Source organism: Mus musculus, chromosome 6 (genome assembly GCF_000001635.26).
Source record: "Mus musculus strain C57BL/6J chromosome 6, GRCm38.p6 C57BL/6J".
NCBI lineage: Eukaryota > Metazoa > Chordata > Mammalia > Rodentia > Muridae > Mus > Mus musculus.
Window position 1 is genome coordinate 65577040 of NC_000072.6, and position 18570 is coordinate 65595609.

The 18570-nt window shown below is 39.9% G+C and overlaps 1 protein-coding gene and 1 long non-coding RNA gene across 2 annotated transcripts in view; both read left to right on the forward strand.

The window, feature by feature from the left end:
- The window catches only part of LOC108169147, a 51827-nt gene extending 51705 nt beyond the window's left edge, over positions 1–122 (forward strand). The window contains exon 3 of the long non-coding RNA XR_001785269.1: positions 38–122. This is a non-coding gene — a long non-coding RNA (uncharacterized LOC108169147). The remainder of the gene's footprint in view (positions 1–37) is intronic.
- A 13236-nt stretch (positions 123–13358) lies between these two features.
- The window catches only part of Tnip3 (TNFAIP3 interacting protein 3), a 43643-nt gene continuing 38431 nt past the window's right edge, over positions 13359–18570 (forward strand). The window contains exons 1-2 of the mRNA NM_001001495.2: positions 13359–13613; positions 16430–16507. Coding sequence (NP_001001495.2) covers positions 13569–13613; positions 16430–16507 — 123 coding nt within the window. The 5' untranslated portion in view covers positions 13359–13568. The remainder of the gene's footprint in view (positions 13614–16429; positions 16508–18570) is intronic.

Consider the following 18570-nt stretch of genomic DNA (forward strand, 5'->3'; position numbering starts at 1 on the left):
TTTCAATCACATTTGTCATATGTGTCCTGCTTTCCAGATGTGAGAGCATGGAGCTTGATGACAAAATCCGGGATCTGATAGCAGGTGGCCCAGAGACCACAGCAAGCCACAGAAATGTCCATTCTCCAAAGGTAAGGTGTCATTCTCTTCCTGCTTTCTCTCAACACACACTTGACAATGTGTTCATCGAAGTCATTTATAGTCAGCCATGATCGTTCTTGATGCTGAGAAGATGCATACTATGAATCAGAACAAATCTTATCTTCCAGTCAGTATGAGGGCCCTGCTAGGTAGAGGCCTAAAGCAAAGGAGAACAAGAACTGAATCCTGCTACTAGAAAGAGAACTGAGTACCAATGGCATCTATCTTTGGAGAAGGTGACCCAGTTGGCTAAGGTCAGCACAATTCATATCCATGTTTGTTTGCAGTTGATTTTATTTCTTTCTGCATTGCTTAAAAGAGTGGGGGAGGAGCGCTTTATTGCTAAGGAATTGTTTTGGATTTTTACTTTCTTTGAAGATGTTTGTTTGTGGTACTGCTGTGTAAGTAGAGATAATAAGCTCCTGCTTGGGATGTGGTAGATGGCTTTTAGGGATGCCTCATAAAACACAGAGGACTACGCAGATCTGGACAATCCTCAATTTAGAACTCATCTCTAACAATCATTTCGAAGATCCAACGTACTTTTGCATTCATGGCTGCTGTTGAAAAATGAATATAGAAGATTTTGATCAAAGTAATTTTAGTTCTTATCAGTAAAGTAGCACACAGAAGGCTATAAAAATTCAAGACAAATATTTTGTGTAGAGCAAATGGGGACTAGATGACCCTAAAGAACATATATTGCCATAGAAAAATTGCAACAATAAATTCACATGCTTTTTTTCTTAAGAAATATCTCAGAATTCTACAAGCTTCAGCCATCACTAAACACAGACATAGACACTATAAGACTCCTACCTTGAAAATGCATCACTGTTAGGGAGCACATTTCAGGATCTCTCTCTCTCTCTCTCTCTCTCTCTCTCTCACACACACACACACACACACACACACACACACACACACACACATACACACACACACCTGTATTACTAAATTATTATTACTCCTAAATCTCTTTGGTTCATGTCACTGAAAGGAGGGATGTTATTTCTTGTTTAAGCCACCCTTCCTGAAAAGCCTGGCTATTTTAAAAGTTATCAGTGAGCCTCTGGCAGCGGTTAGAATGCTTAAAATAGCCCCCTCTAGTTTCTTGCCTATTCAGCTATCAGAGCATTATTCTTCCTTAACCGAAAAGATGTGCTCTTTCTCCTCTAATGCTTATCTAATCTCAGAAGGAAATGTGCTAGGGACTACTGACATCTCCATAATAATCTTGGCCTGTGTTCTCTTACCACACAGTGCTAGGCTCCTAACTAACTTTCTCATTGTTCTGTGCATTTGCTTCCATGGATCCTGCTTCGTAGGAAAACCCTCTTCTGTCTTTATACATCACAGGGTATCAAGTTCTAACCACTGTGTGGGCTTAATGGGAACTTGTTGAAGGGCTGATGTTTTCTAACTTCTCTGTGGCCCATGAGTGAATGGCATCTGCAGAGACTATAAGAAGGAAACTGTGGGGTTTAAAGAAATTGAAGGAGCTGTGAATCAGCCGTTGAAAAACAAGAAAACAGAAGAGGCAAATAAGATCCGGAAGAGCACATTGTGAAAATCATCACTGTAAGATTAATTGCTAAACAGTACTGCTCCCGTGTGGCCACACTCTACCTCCACATGCCAACTTGAAATACGTTTATCTTCCCACTCTTTCAAAGTTTAGCTGAGCCTACTGACCTCACCATCGAAACCCACAGCACAAAATTAGTAGCTTCTAGTTGGGTGGTAGTAATGCATTCCTTTAATCCCATGCAGGAGCAGGTAGATCTCTGAGTCTGAGGCCAGCCCAGCTTACAGAGTAAGTTCTTGGACAACCAGGGCTGCACAGAGAAGCCGTCTTGAAAATCCAAAAACAAACAGACAAAAACCTTTACAAACAAACAAAGAAAGCTTCTACCTTTGCAAATGTAGTTGACATTTGTACATTTCTGCTCATCCGTCCTCTCGCTTTCAATCCACACTACCCAGAATTCAATGTTCTTCTAATGTGTTACACACGGATATCTACAGTCTTCTCATACACTTTGTTTCTCTGGTCCTTTTCTTTTCATTTTTCTTCATATTGTTTCCTTTAGTCACCTCCTTGAGCCTATAATATGACTCAAGAGTGTGTCTACAATTCTTAGCTCATGAAACTGTAAGACACACATGCCTCCTACATATGGACTTGGAAATTGTGGGTGTGTGCCACTGGTGTGAAAGTACCTATTGGTATTGCCTTAGCCGACAGTGTGAACCTGGGAGAACGGAGCCTAAAATGAAGTGGATAGAAGTGCATGTGCAACATACATCTTTATTTGGGGCATCAGGCAATTTATATGCTGAGGGCATTCTGAGGGTTAGGCAAAATCATATGGGCAAAGTTCACTTGAGGTCACAAGGGCAAGGTCACATCCAGTTGTTCTCAACCTGTGGATCATGACACTTTGGGCATCAAATGACACGTTCACAGGGTCACCTAAGACCATCAGAAAACATAATAGCATTCATAACAGTAACAAATTTACAGTTATGAAGTAGCAACAAAGGATCATGAGGAACTGTATTAAAGGGTCACAATATTAGGAAGGTGAGAACCAATGGTTAGGCCATATACAGTCACAGACCAACTCCTGCTTGGAAAGATCACTTTGAATAATAATGTGTAATCTAAAGTAAACCGACTCCTTTATTACACCTGGAAAGGGCACAACCCATGTTATGAAGAAACAGAGATTAACAAGAGTTTTGCCTTGTTTCTTTGGAGTTATTCCACAAGTTCTCAAAAAGTCCCCTCAAGCAGGTTCACTCACGGACCATGTTCTGGTGGCCAACGAACTCCCCAGGGATTAGATCACCTGGAGACGGCAGGACAGGAAGTGGTGAGTGAGTGCTGAGAAACGAACTCAGGTACTCTGGAAGAACGCCAACTCTCTTACCTCAAATTTGGAGTTTCTAGATATATGCACTTATTTTGTGAATGGAAATAATTTTTTTCCACACAATATATTCTGATATCTCCTTTCAGATTCCCCCAGATCCTTCCCCTCCAAGTCCATGTCTCTTTCGTTAGAAAACAGGCAAATATAGAAACAATCAATCCAGAATAAAACAAAACAAACAAAGGGAAAGAAACAAAGGGAAAACATTAGAAACACAAGTGCAGCAACAAAACCCATAACCCCTCAAAGCCAAAAACCATAATATAAGCAAAAGACAAGCAAGGTTTACAAAACAATACCCAAATTGGGCATTACGCTGCCACAGTCTCTGTGAATTCATATGTACACCAGTCCTGCAATGTGCAGAGGTACTGTTTCCTCACTGCCTTCTATCACCTCTGTCTTCTACAGTCTACCACTACCATGACCTAGTGATACTTCATTTGGTGTGAAGGCTCTAGTTAAGCCACACCTTAAATTCCCCATATTCAACAAGATATGTTCCCAGTGATAGGGTCTTACCATCAGTTTGGGGGGGAAACCAATAGCCGTAGCAATAGTGTGAGTTGTTTGAGGTTGCCCCTTGGTCAATAACTTAATTATATGTAACTCATTTTGGGGTTTGGAGTTTTCATTTGATGGGGAAAGAAATCTAGTCAGGGTTTCATTCTCTTGTTATTTGGTGATTCTATTTACATTTCTTTCATATATAATTTTTTTTGAGAATTCCTACTGCAGTAGGTTTTTTTTTTAAAGATTTTTTTTCCAGTTTTTATTAGGTATTTAGCTCATTTACATTTCCAATGCTATACCAAAAGTCCCCCATACCCACCCACCCCCACTCCCCTACCCACCCACTTCCCCTTTTTGGCCCTGGCGTTCCCCTGTACTGGGGCATATAAAGTTTGCGTGTCCAATGGGCCTCTCTTTCCAGTGATGGCCGACTAGGCCATCTTTTGATACATATGCAGCTAGAGTCAAGAGCTCCGGGGTACTGGTTAGTTCATAATGTTGTTCCACCTATAGGGTTGCAGATCCCTTTATCTCCTTGGGTACTTTCTCTAGCTCCTCCATTGGGAGCCCTGTGATCCATCCATTAGCTGATTGTGAGCATCTACTTCTGTGTTTGCTAGGCCCCGGCATAGTCTCACAAGAGACAGCTACATCTGGGTCCTTTCGATAAAATCTTGCTAGTGTATGCAATGGTGTCAGCATTTGGATGCTGATTATGGGGTAGGATCCCTGGATATGGCAGTCTCTACATGGTCCATCCTTTCATCTCAGCTCCAAACTTTGTCTCTGTAACTCCTTCCATGGGTGTTTTGTTCCCACTTCTAAGGAGGGGCATAGTGTCCACACTTCAGTCTTCATTTTTCTTGAGTTTCATGTGTTTAGGAAATTGTATCTTATATCGTGGGTATCCTAGGTTTTGGGCTAATATCCACTTATCAGTGAGTACATATTGTGTGAGTTCCTTTGTGAATGTGTTACCTCACTCAGGATGATGCCCTCCAGGTTTATCCATTTGCCTAGGAATTTCATAAATTCATTCTTTTTAATAGCTGAGTAGTACTCCATTGTGTAGATGTACCACATTTTCTGTATCCATTCCTCTGTTGAGGGGCATCTAGGTTCTTTCCAGCTTCTGGCTATTATAAATAAGGCTGCTATGAACATAGTGGAGCATGTGTCCTTCTTACCATCTTCTGGATATATGCCCAGGAGAGGTATTGCTGGATCCTCCGGTAGTACTATGTCCAATTTTCGGAGGAACCGCCAACTGATTTCCAGAGTGGTTGTACAAGGCCTGCAGTAGGTTTCTATTATGACCCCTCAAATGGAGCTTAGTGTTAGCTGTCCCTCCCTATAGTCCATTTTTTTCTCCCCTTTCCCTCCCTCTCTCTGTTTACTCTTCTGTTCCAGTCCACCTCCCTGTCTCTCCCTAACTATATATTCTATTTCCTCTTCCTTGGGAGATCCTTTCCTCCCTCCTAGTCCCTTAATCTATTCCTAACCTCTGTGGATATACCTATTGAAGACTTAAAAGCTTATAATAGAACACACACACACGAACACACACACACAAACACACACACACACACACACACACTCACTCACGTTTTCTTTTGAGTTGGGTTACCTCCTGACTCAAGATGATTTTTTTTAGGTCTATCCTCTTCCCTTTGGATTTTATGATATCTTTTTTGGCCTTCCCTTTACAGCTGAGCCCTTGAAGTTTGAAAGCTGTTTTCCTTCACCTGCAGCAGAGAGGGAAGTATTTCCATGATGCAGAAAGTCCTCTGCATGCATTAAAGGAAAGATCTAATGTTTATTTATAGTTACTTCGACATCTATAATGAGAATCGGGGCCATCTTTATCTTTGTTTTACTAATAAAAATATTAAGCTCCAGAAATAATTTAAAGCATTGCCAAAGTCTACAAAATTATATAGTACCAAGGGTGTAAAATCACTCATGGGCATTTCCCCCACAATACATTGTTGCAGTCTGCATATTCTTCTACCTCTCAAAATATGCTTGTTCTGCCACTTCTCAAAAAGTCACTCCATAATCCTCTAGTGGGCTGTAAGATTTCATATACTGCATCTTTTCTTCCGGAAGCCTGTAGTGGTGAATTAGTTAAACCACTTTGGCTTAAGTGCTCACCCTCCCAAGAGCTCACGAGATTTACGAATGAAAGACACAAATATGCCCACTAATTTTGATGCGCCTTGACTACTAATTCAATGGCTGGGCATTTCTAATCCTCCCCGTGACTAGCATACATTCTCCCCTCCAACTTTCCTGGTCAACTTGCTAAATCCACATTTCATCTCTGCTACCCAGATCCAAACAGGGGGCATGGCCACTAGGACCATTTTCTCTGGATTCTTATATGGCTGGTTGCTTTCTTTCCTGAGCTCTTTCATCTGATCCTTCTGCCTTATGGTGATTCTCAGTCTTTCCTTTCTTTCCCAGTGTCTCGCCTGTGCAATCTAAAAGTCCTGTCTCCATCTCTCTGCCCAGCCATTGGCTGTATGGCAATTCTTTATTATCAGTGAAGCCAGCTGGGGGCAGAGACTCTCAGATCAGGAAGTTCAGCTTTTTGGTAGCCGAGATAAGAAAAACCATTACAACCAATCCCCCAACAGAATCCCTGTATATTTGCCTACTGAATGAACTGTTCTGTCCCTGTTCAGATCATTCACAAAACCTATTGCCATGTACATGCTCCCGTACAGTGTGAGTCCCTCCCTTCTTCGGTGTAAACATCTGCCTTCTTTATACTTCATTCATAAGTGTTATTACTTTAGTTCTAGGGTCATACATGAATAAACTTATGTTCTCTACTAGTCATGAAATTTTTATTTGTTATGTTCAATCTTTTTTAATTTTGTAAATATGTGTACATATATTTGATATACATATGCCAAGACAAGTTTTGTGGAGATAAGAGGACAACTGGAAAGAGTTGTTCTCTCCTTCTACCATGTTAGTTTCAGAAATCAAGTTCAGGTCATCAGACTTGTTGACACACATCTTTACCCACTGAGCCATCCCACTGGTTGGTCACAGGTTTTTAGAAAGTTAAGTTGTTTAGAATCATACAAACTATATCACAATGGGGATTTCCCTAAAAGATATCAGCAATAAACAGTTTGTTCAATGACATGGGCTATAATAGAGTGAGATTTAGAATAAATTGCCCCTACAATTTCCTTATAAATCATTCTCAGGATCCATAGAGGGAACTAATGTACTGTGTACTTATGGGAATCAAGTTTTTTATTATTGTGAACAATGTCTGAGAATTTAAAGGAGGAAAGCTTTGGCTCACTTTTTTAAAAAGCTTCATTTTCTGAAGCTGTTATGAGACACAAGATGGCAGAAAGGTCCAGAAGAGCCATGTTGCTTACCTTATGGTGTCCAGGAAAAGAAAGCCACAGAGCAGAGGTAGCCAGGGACCAGGGTACCTTTCCAGGCCATGAACCTACTAACCTATTTTTTCCATCTAGTTTCCACCCCCTTTTTTCCAGCACTTCCAAATAATGTTGTAATATTGTAAATATATCCAAGGATTAATCCATCCATCAATTAAATCAGAGTCTTCAGGATCCAATCACGTCCAAAGCCTATCAGCTTTTAGCACACAAAGATTTGGAAATACACTTTAGGCCCAAACCATCCTACTCACAGAAGCAGTCTCCCTGTTCTCACACGAAAGATGCCATGCGATCTTTCTTATGTCTGTCTTCCACAGTCTGCTTATGTTTTTTATACATCTATCTCTTACCTAGATGCCTGCTTTCTGGAGCACTGTCAGGTAACCATCCTGTACCAAGCATTCCCCAGCTGAGGTATGCCCTCTGATGTTTCAAAGGCAGCTGCACATAGCGGCGGCGGCTTCCACCTTTGAGGATAAGAAATGTTGCCCTCAGCATTAGTTATGCAAGATCCTCATGCCATCTTGAATTTCTATTACTTTCCAGAGATGTGTATCATTACTATCAGTTCCTATGTTTGGGCTCTGGATGGTGTCTAGTTAGTAACTATTCTGAGCCAGCAATTTGCAAAGCATTTCTCTATCTTAGCCTATTTAATCCTTACCCCTGTCCAGATGGGAAAAAGATTTAATAACGTGAAATAATTTTTGCATCATCTTACAGCTCATAGGATTTAGAATCCATACCTAGGCTCAAGTCTAACTAAAACCATTGTTCTATAGTTTGGCTTTTATTCTCCCCTCCCTCCTGTCAGATATCTGGGGACTGAGCTTAGGTTGGAGTCAGGAGTGACTGCAGCCTCTCAGGAGCAGCATCTCCTCTTGGCACAGCACTACACTTGGTTCAACCATTATGCCCCTTTCTCTCTTTCTCAAAAGAACAGCCTAGGGAGGGAGTCTTCATTCTTCACGCTCCAGACTGTCCTCTGAATGTATCTTCAAATATTTGATGCCTTGAGTAAATAGCTTGGTCTCCAGGGCAAGTGGCTGAACTGGGATTTATGCACTAACACTCTGAAGGAGGCAATTCTCTGCCCAGAACAAAGCAAACACTTTCACACTTTTCATTGTGATAACGACAGAATGAAAAGGATCGGAACATTTCTATTTGAGTAGACAGGACTGGGCCAGTGGCCAAGGAACTGTGGAAGGCAGCTCTGGTTTCGCTTTGAATGGAGTCATCACTAGAATGGTAGGTAGACTCTTGGTGCAGGAGCAGAAAATGAGTTTATGACTTGATGAATTTGGAAGATAATGGAATAGAAGAGGTATAATTTAATTAAAGGTTCTGAAACAAATGCAAAGCTCTCTTTTTTTTTTCTCGGCATCTCTTACTAAAAATAAATAAAGAGATTAGAGAACTGCAAGAGACTGACTCACTGCACAGAGGAAATGGGAATGTGGTGAGAAGCAGGCAAGAAAGCCTAGCAGCAAGAAAACAGACTATGATATTATAGTAGAGCCTCTGAGGTACAATGCTACTGGATGAATGGCCCTTTTAGGGAACAGAAAAATAATTGCCTACGTGAGACTCAAGGATTACATCTATGAGGAAATGATACTTGATCTTAGTCAGAAGGCTAAGAAAAGATTATGTGTAGAAATTATCAGTTATAAAGCCCATTTAAAGGTACAAGGCACATAGGATCCTGCAAGTTCATTGTGGAATCTGCCAAGAAGCACAACTTTTGTATGATACTGTCCATCCTATGCTAACAAATACCTTGACTACTCGGAAATCCTTCCATGAAAAAAGAGGCCTAAATTTGCTTAACAAAGCAATTTTAGTCATTACTAGAGAAGACACAGATGTAATGATCACTATAAAAAAGGGGGGGGGGGAGTATACTTTTTGCTCTAAGGGATCAATTGAAATATCAATTTCCCAAATTCTTTTATAAAAATTCTTTGCAGGCTTCTGCAAAACCCTTTAAATGGGCTTTTATGACTGATAATTTCTACATGTAATCTTTTCTTGGCCTTCTGACTAAGATCAAACATCATTTTCACAGAAATGTGATGAGACACATGGACATTAAAGTCACACAGTAGCTACTGTGCTGACAAAGGGAGAAGGTGGCAAGAAGTTGCTGAGAACAGGCTTAGGGTCTTTCAATACAACAATGGTTTGCTGTCAGTCCAAAGACTGAGCATCTTAAGTGAGGCCACTTCAGTGGACTACAAGATGACAGAGTCAGGGATAGTCACTGTTACGCATAGCTGTAGATGTGTTTCTATGGATAAAAGCAGGGAGCAGACTTGTAACACCTTCCCCCATTCTGAGCCAGTTGTGAAAAGGCATTTATTTCATTGCCACTTATCAGTCACCCAAGTGGTAATGCTCTAGGTCTTTGTAGCAGTGGAAAGCTATTGTTTCAGGGTCACACAGTCTAGAAAAAGTCCATAGAAAAAGAATACAGGCACTAAGATCCAAAGAGGAGTTAAAAATCACACTAAGGCTTTCGGTCTGGAGAATAAGATTTCACTAATTGCAATGTAGAAAATGGGTCTCAGTGTGGAAACAAATGTAACTCCAAAACATCCCATCAGAGATGACAAAATGGCTATTAACATGGGCTCTTAGAGTTGGCATGACTGAGGTCTGGATCAACTGGTGATGAAATATGTTGACTGGCACAGAATGTTACATATTTGACATACTACTTTTGCTAGGCTCTATTACCTTGTGCACAGATGCCCATCTTTGCCATGTAATACACAATACATATCCTGTAGACTTGTTTTTACTAGAAATCCACTTTAATTGCTATGTTCAAGGTTCTCTGAAATTGGAAAACACAAATAGTTTCTGTAGCTAGACTCATATGCATAAGGTCTTCTTTAGTTAAAATGGGCATCTTAGACCTCTGTGCCTGGCTTTGGCCATCCCTGTAGTGTTTATTAAGCTGCTCTTTTATTTCACACTCTCAGCTTTCACCATCTGTATAACCCTGGACACTTAAGTTCTTCCATGACTGTGAATAGAGGAGAAGGAGCATTCTGTTCTGAACTGCTACTTGCTGTACTGGCATTAGCACTTATTTTCGGGCTTCTATGTATTGCCCAGTTTACATATGGATATACATACAGCATCACATATATGTGTACATAAGTACATCTACATATGCTTGTCAGCATCTATAGACACACACACATGAGTACTGAATATGCAAATGTCCTTGTAAGCATGGACTTTTACTTATTTTCCTTTGGAACTCACTCCCAAGTGCATAGTAAATGACCCACCAAACAGGGATGTCCCTCTCCTTTGTTATGCAATCTGCTTGATTAGCCCATTTTAAATATCACATTATGATTACTACCCAAGCTTTTATCTTCACTATCACAAAAAGCTACTCTGGGAAAGATATTACCATTATCCCACCGCATAATGTTGGAGTTGGCCCTTTAATTGCTGAAACATCTTACCCAGTCACAAGCCTTGAGTGATAGAGCTGAGGTATGAAGCCAGGTGACCTAACCCTACAACTAGAACATGTTCCTTTCAGATCCTCTGTCTCTTACTAAAATAGTGTGTGCCCCTCAACCTCCATGCACATCGATTCAGGTGCCTGCCAAAGAAAGCCTTCAGACATCGGCAGACATGCCATGCTATCTTCTCAGACTAATTGTGAGAAAAGTGTGGTCGATATCACCAATGATAGTTGCTGATAAGTGCCTGAAAATTCCTTAGGTTTATTTTCTCCTATTGTAAAATATTACTTTGGCAATTTCATGATTGAGAAAGCTTTAAAATTGCTTTGGAGATGTGGAGATAACACTTCAGTTTCTCTGAAAGTCACCTCAACAGGTGAGATTTTCTGTGAAAAAAAGAATGAGTGAGAGTCACCCCTGAGAGGGAGTGGAGCCAAGGCACCAAGGCCTGTAGAGCCTCTTTTCATTCCTGGCCCAGGCCTACTGATGTTCCCAGTCTCCTCAGGAAATGTTTATTCATACGGTTTTGTTTTTGTTTTTGTTTTGTTTGTTTGTTTGAGGTTTTGTTTGTTTGTTTGGTTTGGTTTTTCACGACAGGGTTTCTCTGTATAGCCCTGGCTGTCCTGGAACTCACTCTGTAGACAAGGCTGGTCACAAACTCAGAAATTCACCTGCCTCTGCCTCCCAAGTGCTGGGATTAAAGGCGTGTGCCACCACACCCAGCTTATTCATATGTTTTAGGACCAAGAACTCACAGAAACTCACTTTGCTATCAGTCTGCACAGCAGAAAAGACAGAGGAGTTATGATGAGAATTGTGAAGCTGTAGGATTTGACATGACAGAAGCCATCATACCTCACATGAGGAGCCTGGGTCAGGATCCATGGCAAGGAAGACGTCAGGGACAGACATGCCAAGGATGACATTTGAAGAGAATGTTCTTTTAGACCATTTTTGAGGGTTCACATTGCTGCCTCTCATACTCCAGTACAACCTACCACAGAAAAGCGTAAAGAACTTTTAACTGTATACACCTTCCTCTGAGTATGTATATTTGGGGACTGGAAGGAGGCTATATGAGTGTGTGTTGGAATAAAATTGCTTTCCCATTAAAGATTTTTTTTTATTTTTGATGAGCATGTCTCGGTGTGGATAACACGCCAGCGTCTGTTTCTCTCCTCTACACTCAGAGCATGTGTGCGTCATAACTTTTACCTTCAGAACTCTACAGGAACAATTGGACTCCCACTGGTATTTTTGGATATTGCTCTAAGGCAGCACAACTTTCTTTCACTCATATGTATCTTCAGAACACACCCCCAAAATAGCAGGAAGTAAGCAAATGCACTTACAAAAATCCACACATTTGGAGTATAGTAGATCAGAGATTCACCAATCTTCTCATATTATGAAATACGTTTAATATTGCTAGAGCATGTAGATACAGAGATGAACACAGTGACAAAGAAACTCATGGTCAAAATTGGAGAAGTGTTCCCTCTGGTTGGGGAGAAGAGACAGGGTACAGTCAGAGGACAGGAGAGGTTCTGAGTTCACCAGGTCTATGGGCAGGGAGCAGGGTGGCAAAGGGGCATGCTCAAGGGCACAAGGGAGAACAGAAAAGCCTCATTTCAGGTTGTTAAGGTAAGTTAATATGACAGGAACATGGAGTAGTGTAGGAGAAAGTGAGAGATAGACTGACTATCTGATAGATGGAAAAGGAAGGTCAGACCTCAGAAATGTACACACTTGCTTTTAAAACTTTTATGGTCCCAGAGTTTTTTCTTTGTTTCTAGTTTTCTGTTTTTTGTTTGTTTTGTTTTTCATTTTATCCTATTTGTATGGGGGTGACTCTACAAAAGGCTCCAGTCATGTGACTGAACTTAAAGAAGTTTTTTTTTTTTCATTTCAGCAACCCCTTCTTTACTTGTTTCTGTTCCAGAAGATTCCGTCCAAAGAACAGCTCCAATGCCTCAATGCCCTCAGCCCCCTATGCAGCCCATCTACAGTACACCTCAAAGCCCTCAGCCCCCTATGCAGCCCATCTACAGTACACCTCAAAGCCCTCAGCCCCCTATGCAGCCCATCTACAGTACACCTCAATGCCCTCAGCCCCCTATGCAGCCCATCTCCAGTACACCTCAATGCCCTCAGCCCCCTATGCAGCCCATCTCCAGTACACCTCAATGCCCTCAGCCCCCTATGCAGCCCATCTCCAGTACACCATTAACTGAAAGGTCTGTAGCAGGACAGGAAGGAGCCAGCCAATTAAGGCAGAGCAAAATGTTGGAGGAAAAATTGATCTAATGATTTAAGCAAATGCCTTGGTAAAAAATTTGAACTCAGCTTATGAGTATTCAATATGAAAGCCAGGCTTGGTGTATAAGCAACATACATTTTATTTTGTTAAGAATTATTATTATTATTATTATTATTATTATTTATTTTTGCTTCTGTGATAGTTCGTAGCACTCACAGGTGCATGTGACTCACCATGGCCTACACAGCTAAACTCATGTTTAGGAGACATTGCTGGAAAGTCACACCCGTAGGAAACAAGAAATCAGCTGTCAAAAAATCAACAGTGACCTAACTACTTGGGTAAATATGATAAATTTCTGGCAGTTAGGCCAGAAGAAAAGCTAGGTTAGCCCCAGGCATTCTGTGGGTAGAAACTTCCTCCTCTAGTAGGAGAAACTGCTCTAAAGGAAGAAGGGTAATTTATATACATAGCAAGGCCAATCTGCCCCACATCTTAGTCACTGCCTGCCTACTTGAGACATCCTGGGAAATCCCAGTTACATGGAAGCCAATAAAAGTTAAAATCACACTTCTCATGCATCCTTATTCTGTGTGGTTAACATACAGTCACTTCTGCTGGAGTCTAAGGAGAACTTGTTATTATTTTCTACCGCGAGTCAACAGAGACATAGGTTTTCCAAAGCTTGCCCGTTCTCATCGTGAAAGGCACTATAAGAGCTTTTCTTTCTCTCTTTTTCCTTCTGCTTTACAAGACTCTCAGAAAAACAGCTTCCTTGTCTTCCCAGGACATGTCTGGACTGAGTGCGGCTGGAGCTTGCATGGAGCACACAGAGGTAAGAGCATGTGTCAGGTTAAGGTGGCTATACTCAGAGCCAAGAACACGATGATAGAGGGGTCAAAGAGTAGAGAACTTCAGTAGCTGAACCACCTTCTTCAATTGAGACCTGCTCAGAATTTGAACCAGTATTATTTGACAAATGAAAAGTCACTGGCTTTGAACTCACTGAGTTGGGCTGCTTCTACTAAATGACAGGACCACATCTGCACAGTTTCCTTTTCCTATGTGATTTTGTTCTGTAGAAGAAGTTAGTTCAGTGTAAAGTCTAAAACATGTACTGTAAAGATGTGATTAGAAATAAGATATTTAGCAGTAAAAGACTTATAACATTAATATATTCAACTGGTGCTATAATTTGTTTCAGCTATTACAAAAAACATTCACTATTTCAATGAATTCATTATTATGCTTTCTTAGTTTTAGTATATTTTTATTCATTTATTTTAAATGTGTGCATACACATATGCCACAGAGTGACTGTGGAGGCCAGAAGACTGACTGCCTGCCAATGATAGGCCTTTCCTTCCACGGTGTGGGTCCCAGAGATCAAATTCAGTTATTTGTCTCAGTGGCCTGTGAATTACCCACTCTGCCAACTTGCTGGATTATCTCAAAGTCTTCTTAAAGAGTTGCCCAAGACATAATGAGAAACTAAGTGGAATTCCTTTGTTCATTTCGATATTTAATTTGCTGTGTCACAACTTGAATGTCCTAGCAGTTGACTTGAATGTTTTGGTAGAAGAAATAGCCAAACATTTTCAACAGAGACTTTATTTCACAGAAAATGATAATAAGGAATTGTTTAGAAGGATTGCTTGTTTTATAAGAAGGCCCTTCCTAGAACCCAATGACTAAATGTCTTTGTATTTACTATGATATCAGATGACTTTGCTACCTGAAGAAAAACTGAAAAGAAAAGAAAACACACGCAAAAACTTACTCCAAATATGAACAGCTTTGTGTTTGTTTGACTCTGCTTGGTTTAAAAATGTACCTGAGGCATAGAATCCATGGTAAAAAGCTGACCAGTCTAGTCTATCTAGAAATTCCTGGTGATATATTTCTTTCAAAACCTCTTTCTAGCCCTGTGCTCTATCTTCTCTTCTCAATGTCTCCATTTTTAATGACTATTTCAGAATCTTGTACATCAGTACTCCTGTGGTTACAAGTAGATTTTCTTAAAGATTTAGTACAGAAACCTTACTTATAAAATAAAAGCCAAGAGTCAATGTGTTTTACTTTTTTTTTTTTTGTACAGAGAACACTGCTGGGGGGTTGGAGGGTGCGTGGGACACCAGATCCAAGACTGCAAATGTTTGCTACTCACAATTTTTGTATCACAAATAGGAAGAGTTGTTAGGACCTAAAGTTCACACGATGTTGGATGTTAGGATATTTATCATGAAGGGGGAATTATGAATCTCCAGGACTGGTCTAATACTCAGGGTGCTTTACCCTTCACGGGTTCCCCTGTGATGTTATGCTATGGGGGAGGATCACTAGTTTAGAATCAACCTCAAGGCATCTCTACCTTGCTAAGCTCAGAGCATGCTGGGTAGGATCAGCTTCTAGCATTTTCCAGACCAACGTCACTTTGTGCTTACTCAGTTCTAATCCAGTATGGGCCTAATTTCTCAGAATCATCCCCCAAAAGAGAAAGTCCAACAATAATGCCAGGCATTGCTGCCACTTAGGTTTTGATGTCATACTTCCAGTTTAGTCAAATGGCCTCTTGAGGTAATGAGATACTGTTAATCACTCTGTTTATTGACCAACAGAAGACTGTCTTTAGAATGTGGTCTGATGAGCACTCGACTCTAAATTAAAAGCTTAAGAACAAAGGACAGCATCCACTCTCTGTAAAATGTTATCAAGCCCTGAAACACTAAGACCTGAATAAGTTAGAAAATAGCTTTATTATTTGTTTCCAATGAAAAGAAGTTCTTGAAATCCCAAGCTGATTGCCAGTCATTTCCTCCAACTACTTTTGGTGAAGACCGATAAGTCTGAACAAGGTTTCTTGGTTGTTCACGAATGGCTTTTAGGGCTGTGGCTCATGGTAACGACTGCTGCTAAAACTGAGCACAAAATTCAGAAGTGCCCTGATGGCCCAGTTCATTCAATTACTTAATGACTTGGACAGGATGTATGTAGACTATTGAATTACAGCAAGGAAGCATTGTGTTCTGTAAGCCTTCCTGGAGGTGGTCCACTTTGCTAGATGGCAGGCAGTTTCTAGAACTTTAGGCCTTTCTTTGAATGATTGTCTCAGTCCCTGGGTGGAAAGTAACTGAAGACAGGGTTTTTAGTTCTCATTATGCTGATAACTTATTATTAGTCTAAACTTGTGTTCTAATGTCCCACCTAAAAAGGCTGGCTAAAGTTCATAGGGCCAGATGATCTCTACCCACTTCTAAAACATGCTTGTGTAATGGTCATACTGGCAGTTAATTTGTTCATAATTTGTAATCAAATTGATGCATTTTAGCTGTATGTGTTGGTTTTGCTTACTTACAATTTATTAATGAATTGTTTCAGAAATTAAAATAAATGAACAGTAGATAGCATATTAGGCTGGCCCATCAGCTTGTCCCTGTCATGATGATTTTGTGTACTAAGTGCTGGGAGTCAAATTCAGGGCCTTTTACATGCTAAGCATATACCACCAAATGCATATTGACAACCCCTATAACAAATATTTTTTACAAAACACAAGATCAGATCAATGAGGTTTTTGAAGATCAGAATTTCTTCTCTTTATTTTATTGACTACTTAATCTCAACCTTTTATTATTATTATTATCTTTAAAGTGTGCTCCACCAAGAAGAAAGGACTTGACAAATTCTCTTGAACGAAAGATAAAACACTTGGAAAAACAGAGACAAGAGGTAATATAGAAATATTAGATAAAGTCACATAGCCATATATTAAGACTGAGAATAAAATAAGGTATCCTTAATGTTTTGTCATTAAATCACAGTGTTTATCTCTACAGTACTAGACTACACTATTTTAAAAGGAAAAGCTTTTAGAAATCATGTTTGTGCTATGACAACTGAAAAAGTGTTGATGTTATGAATGTGGTAGTTATAACCCTGCTTTTGTAACTGTTGATATTTTCACAATATGCATCGCATCATGGGAACTTATTGCCAATAACCTTGTAAACTGGCACATGAAAAAATCTGATTTGTTAAAACCTTATGCACAGTGGATTAAAGTTCAGTGACTTCCTGAGTTGATCGCATTAATCAATGTGAGTTATAATAAAACCCTGTCTGGGGCTGGAGAGAGGTGCTCAGTAAACATACTTGTTACTTCTGTAGAGGACTCAGGTTCAGTTCCCAGCACCCAAATGATGGTTCTTAACCATCTGTAACTCCAGTCCCAAGAGCTCTTACTTAGGGCTTCTTCTGATGTCTGATGGTACCAGCCATGTATGTGGTTCACGTACACACATGCAGGCTAAATACCCAAACAGATAAAATAAAAATTAAAAGTTAATCTTAAAAAAAAAAGTCCATAAAGTCTAATGCACTAGAAGAAATGTGATTTCTAAGATGTTGCTTTGAATTAACACATGTTGTTAGTTGTACTGCTGGCGTGTTCTTGATCTGATGGGTGTCAGAACTCTTCTTCTTGACAGAGGAGGTGAAAGGCGAAGCAGACACATCACACTTGACTTCTGTGGTTCCTGTGCTGACTCATTCTGTGCAGCTCAACTTCCTTGTTTTCTTCTTCAGAACCTTCTCCTCCCCTTTGATGCTGGGCAGGGCCGTGCCCTTTTGGAAAATCACTAACCTATTACAGAATGTCACCATGGCATAGTCCTGCATGGCAGGAAGGCCAAGTATCTTCATAATCTATTCTACAGTTGTATGCTAAGTAACTGTTAGAGTTCTCAGCACAAGAGCTTTCCAATGACTGCCACTCTGGATTAAGTTTTTTGGTTTTGTTTATATTTAGGTGGAAGTTTTGGATTTTTATTTATTTAATTAATTAATATTTGTTTTTGGACATTATGTCTATCTTCTTGATATCTGCCTCGTGCGGCTAACTGCAGAATTGTGAACTTTTCTTACAAAAAAATGAAACACAGACCAAGATGGTTTTTTTTTCTTCTAGTTAGCAAAGAGTTTTAAATGTATTTTAAATACTGTCTTATGACAAAAAACATACATCACTCTTGAAAAATCTATACTTTCAGAATGACTTTATTTTACCTTCATTCAAGAGGAATCAAAAATATGTCTGTCTCCTGCAAACAAATGATAACAATTAGTACAGTTTGTATTTCAAGATAAATTCTTTGAAAAGCTGTAACAAGAATTTATTCTGGTAGACATAGTAAACAAACAAGAAAAATATGAAAAGAGAGCCTTCACCTAATAATAATTCATACAGAACATAAATACTTACAAAATTTCACCAGATTCTGGCTGAATTAAACAAAGATGAAAAAAATAAGAAAAGTAAAAAGTTTCTAATATACATCTCAGCTGACTTGTCAAGACATGGCTTAAGACGTAATACTTTTTTTTATTCATGAACCAGTTATTGAGATATGAGGATGTGTCCATCCAAATTTCCCGCAGGGGTGCTATGGGGGACACAGCCCAGCATTGCTACCTGCAGTTTGAGGTGTTCCCTTGACTTATGGGGGCACCACTCAGAGGAAGCCAAATCCTTGACTTCACCACAGCAAAGAATTTCAGGATTAGCCAGGATGAAGTTGAGTTGGAGTTTATGACAAAGGAAGTTGAACATAGACTTAAACAAGAAGAGAAGTATTCAGGGAAAGAAGAAAGTACACTCCAGAATGTGGGTGTAGGCTCCTCATAAGAGAGCTGGGCTTACTCTCCTAATGTAGCTATGTAAACTATTTTGGTTACTCACAGAGCCGTATAGAAACATTTTTTCCTTTACTTGATTTGATAAGACAGGTTATAGG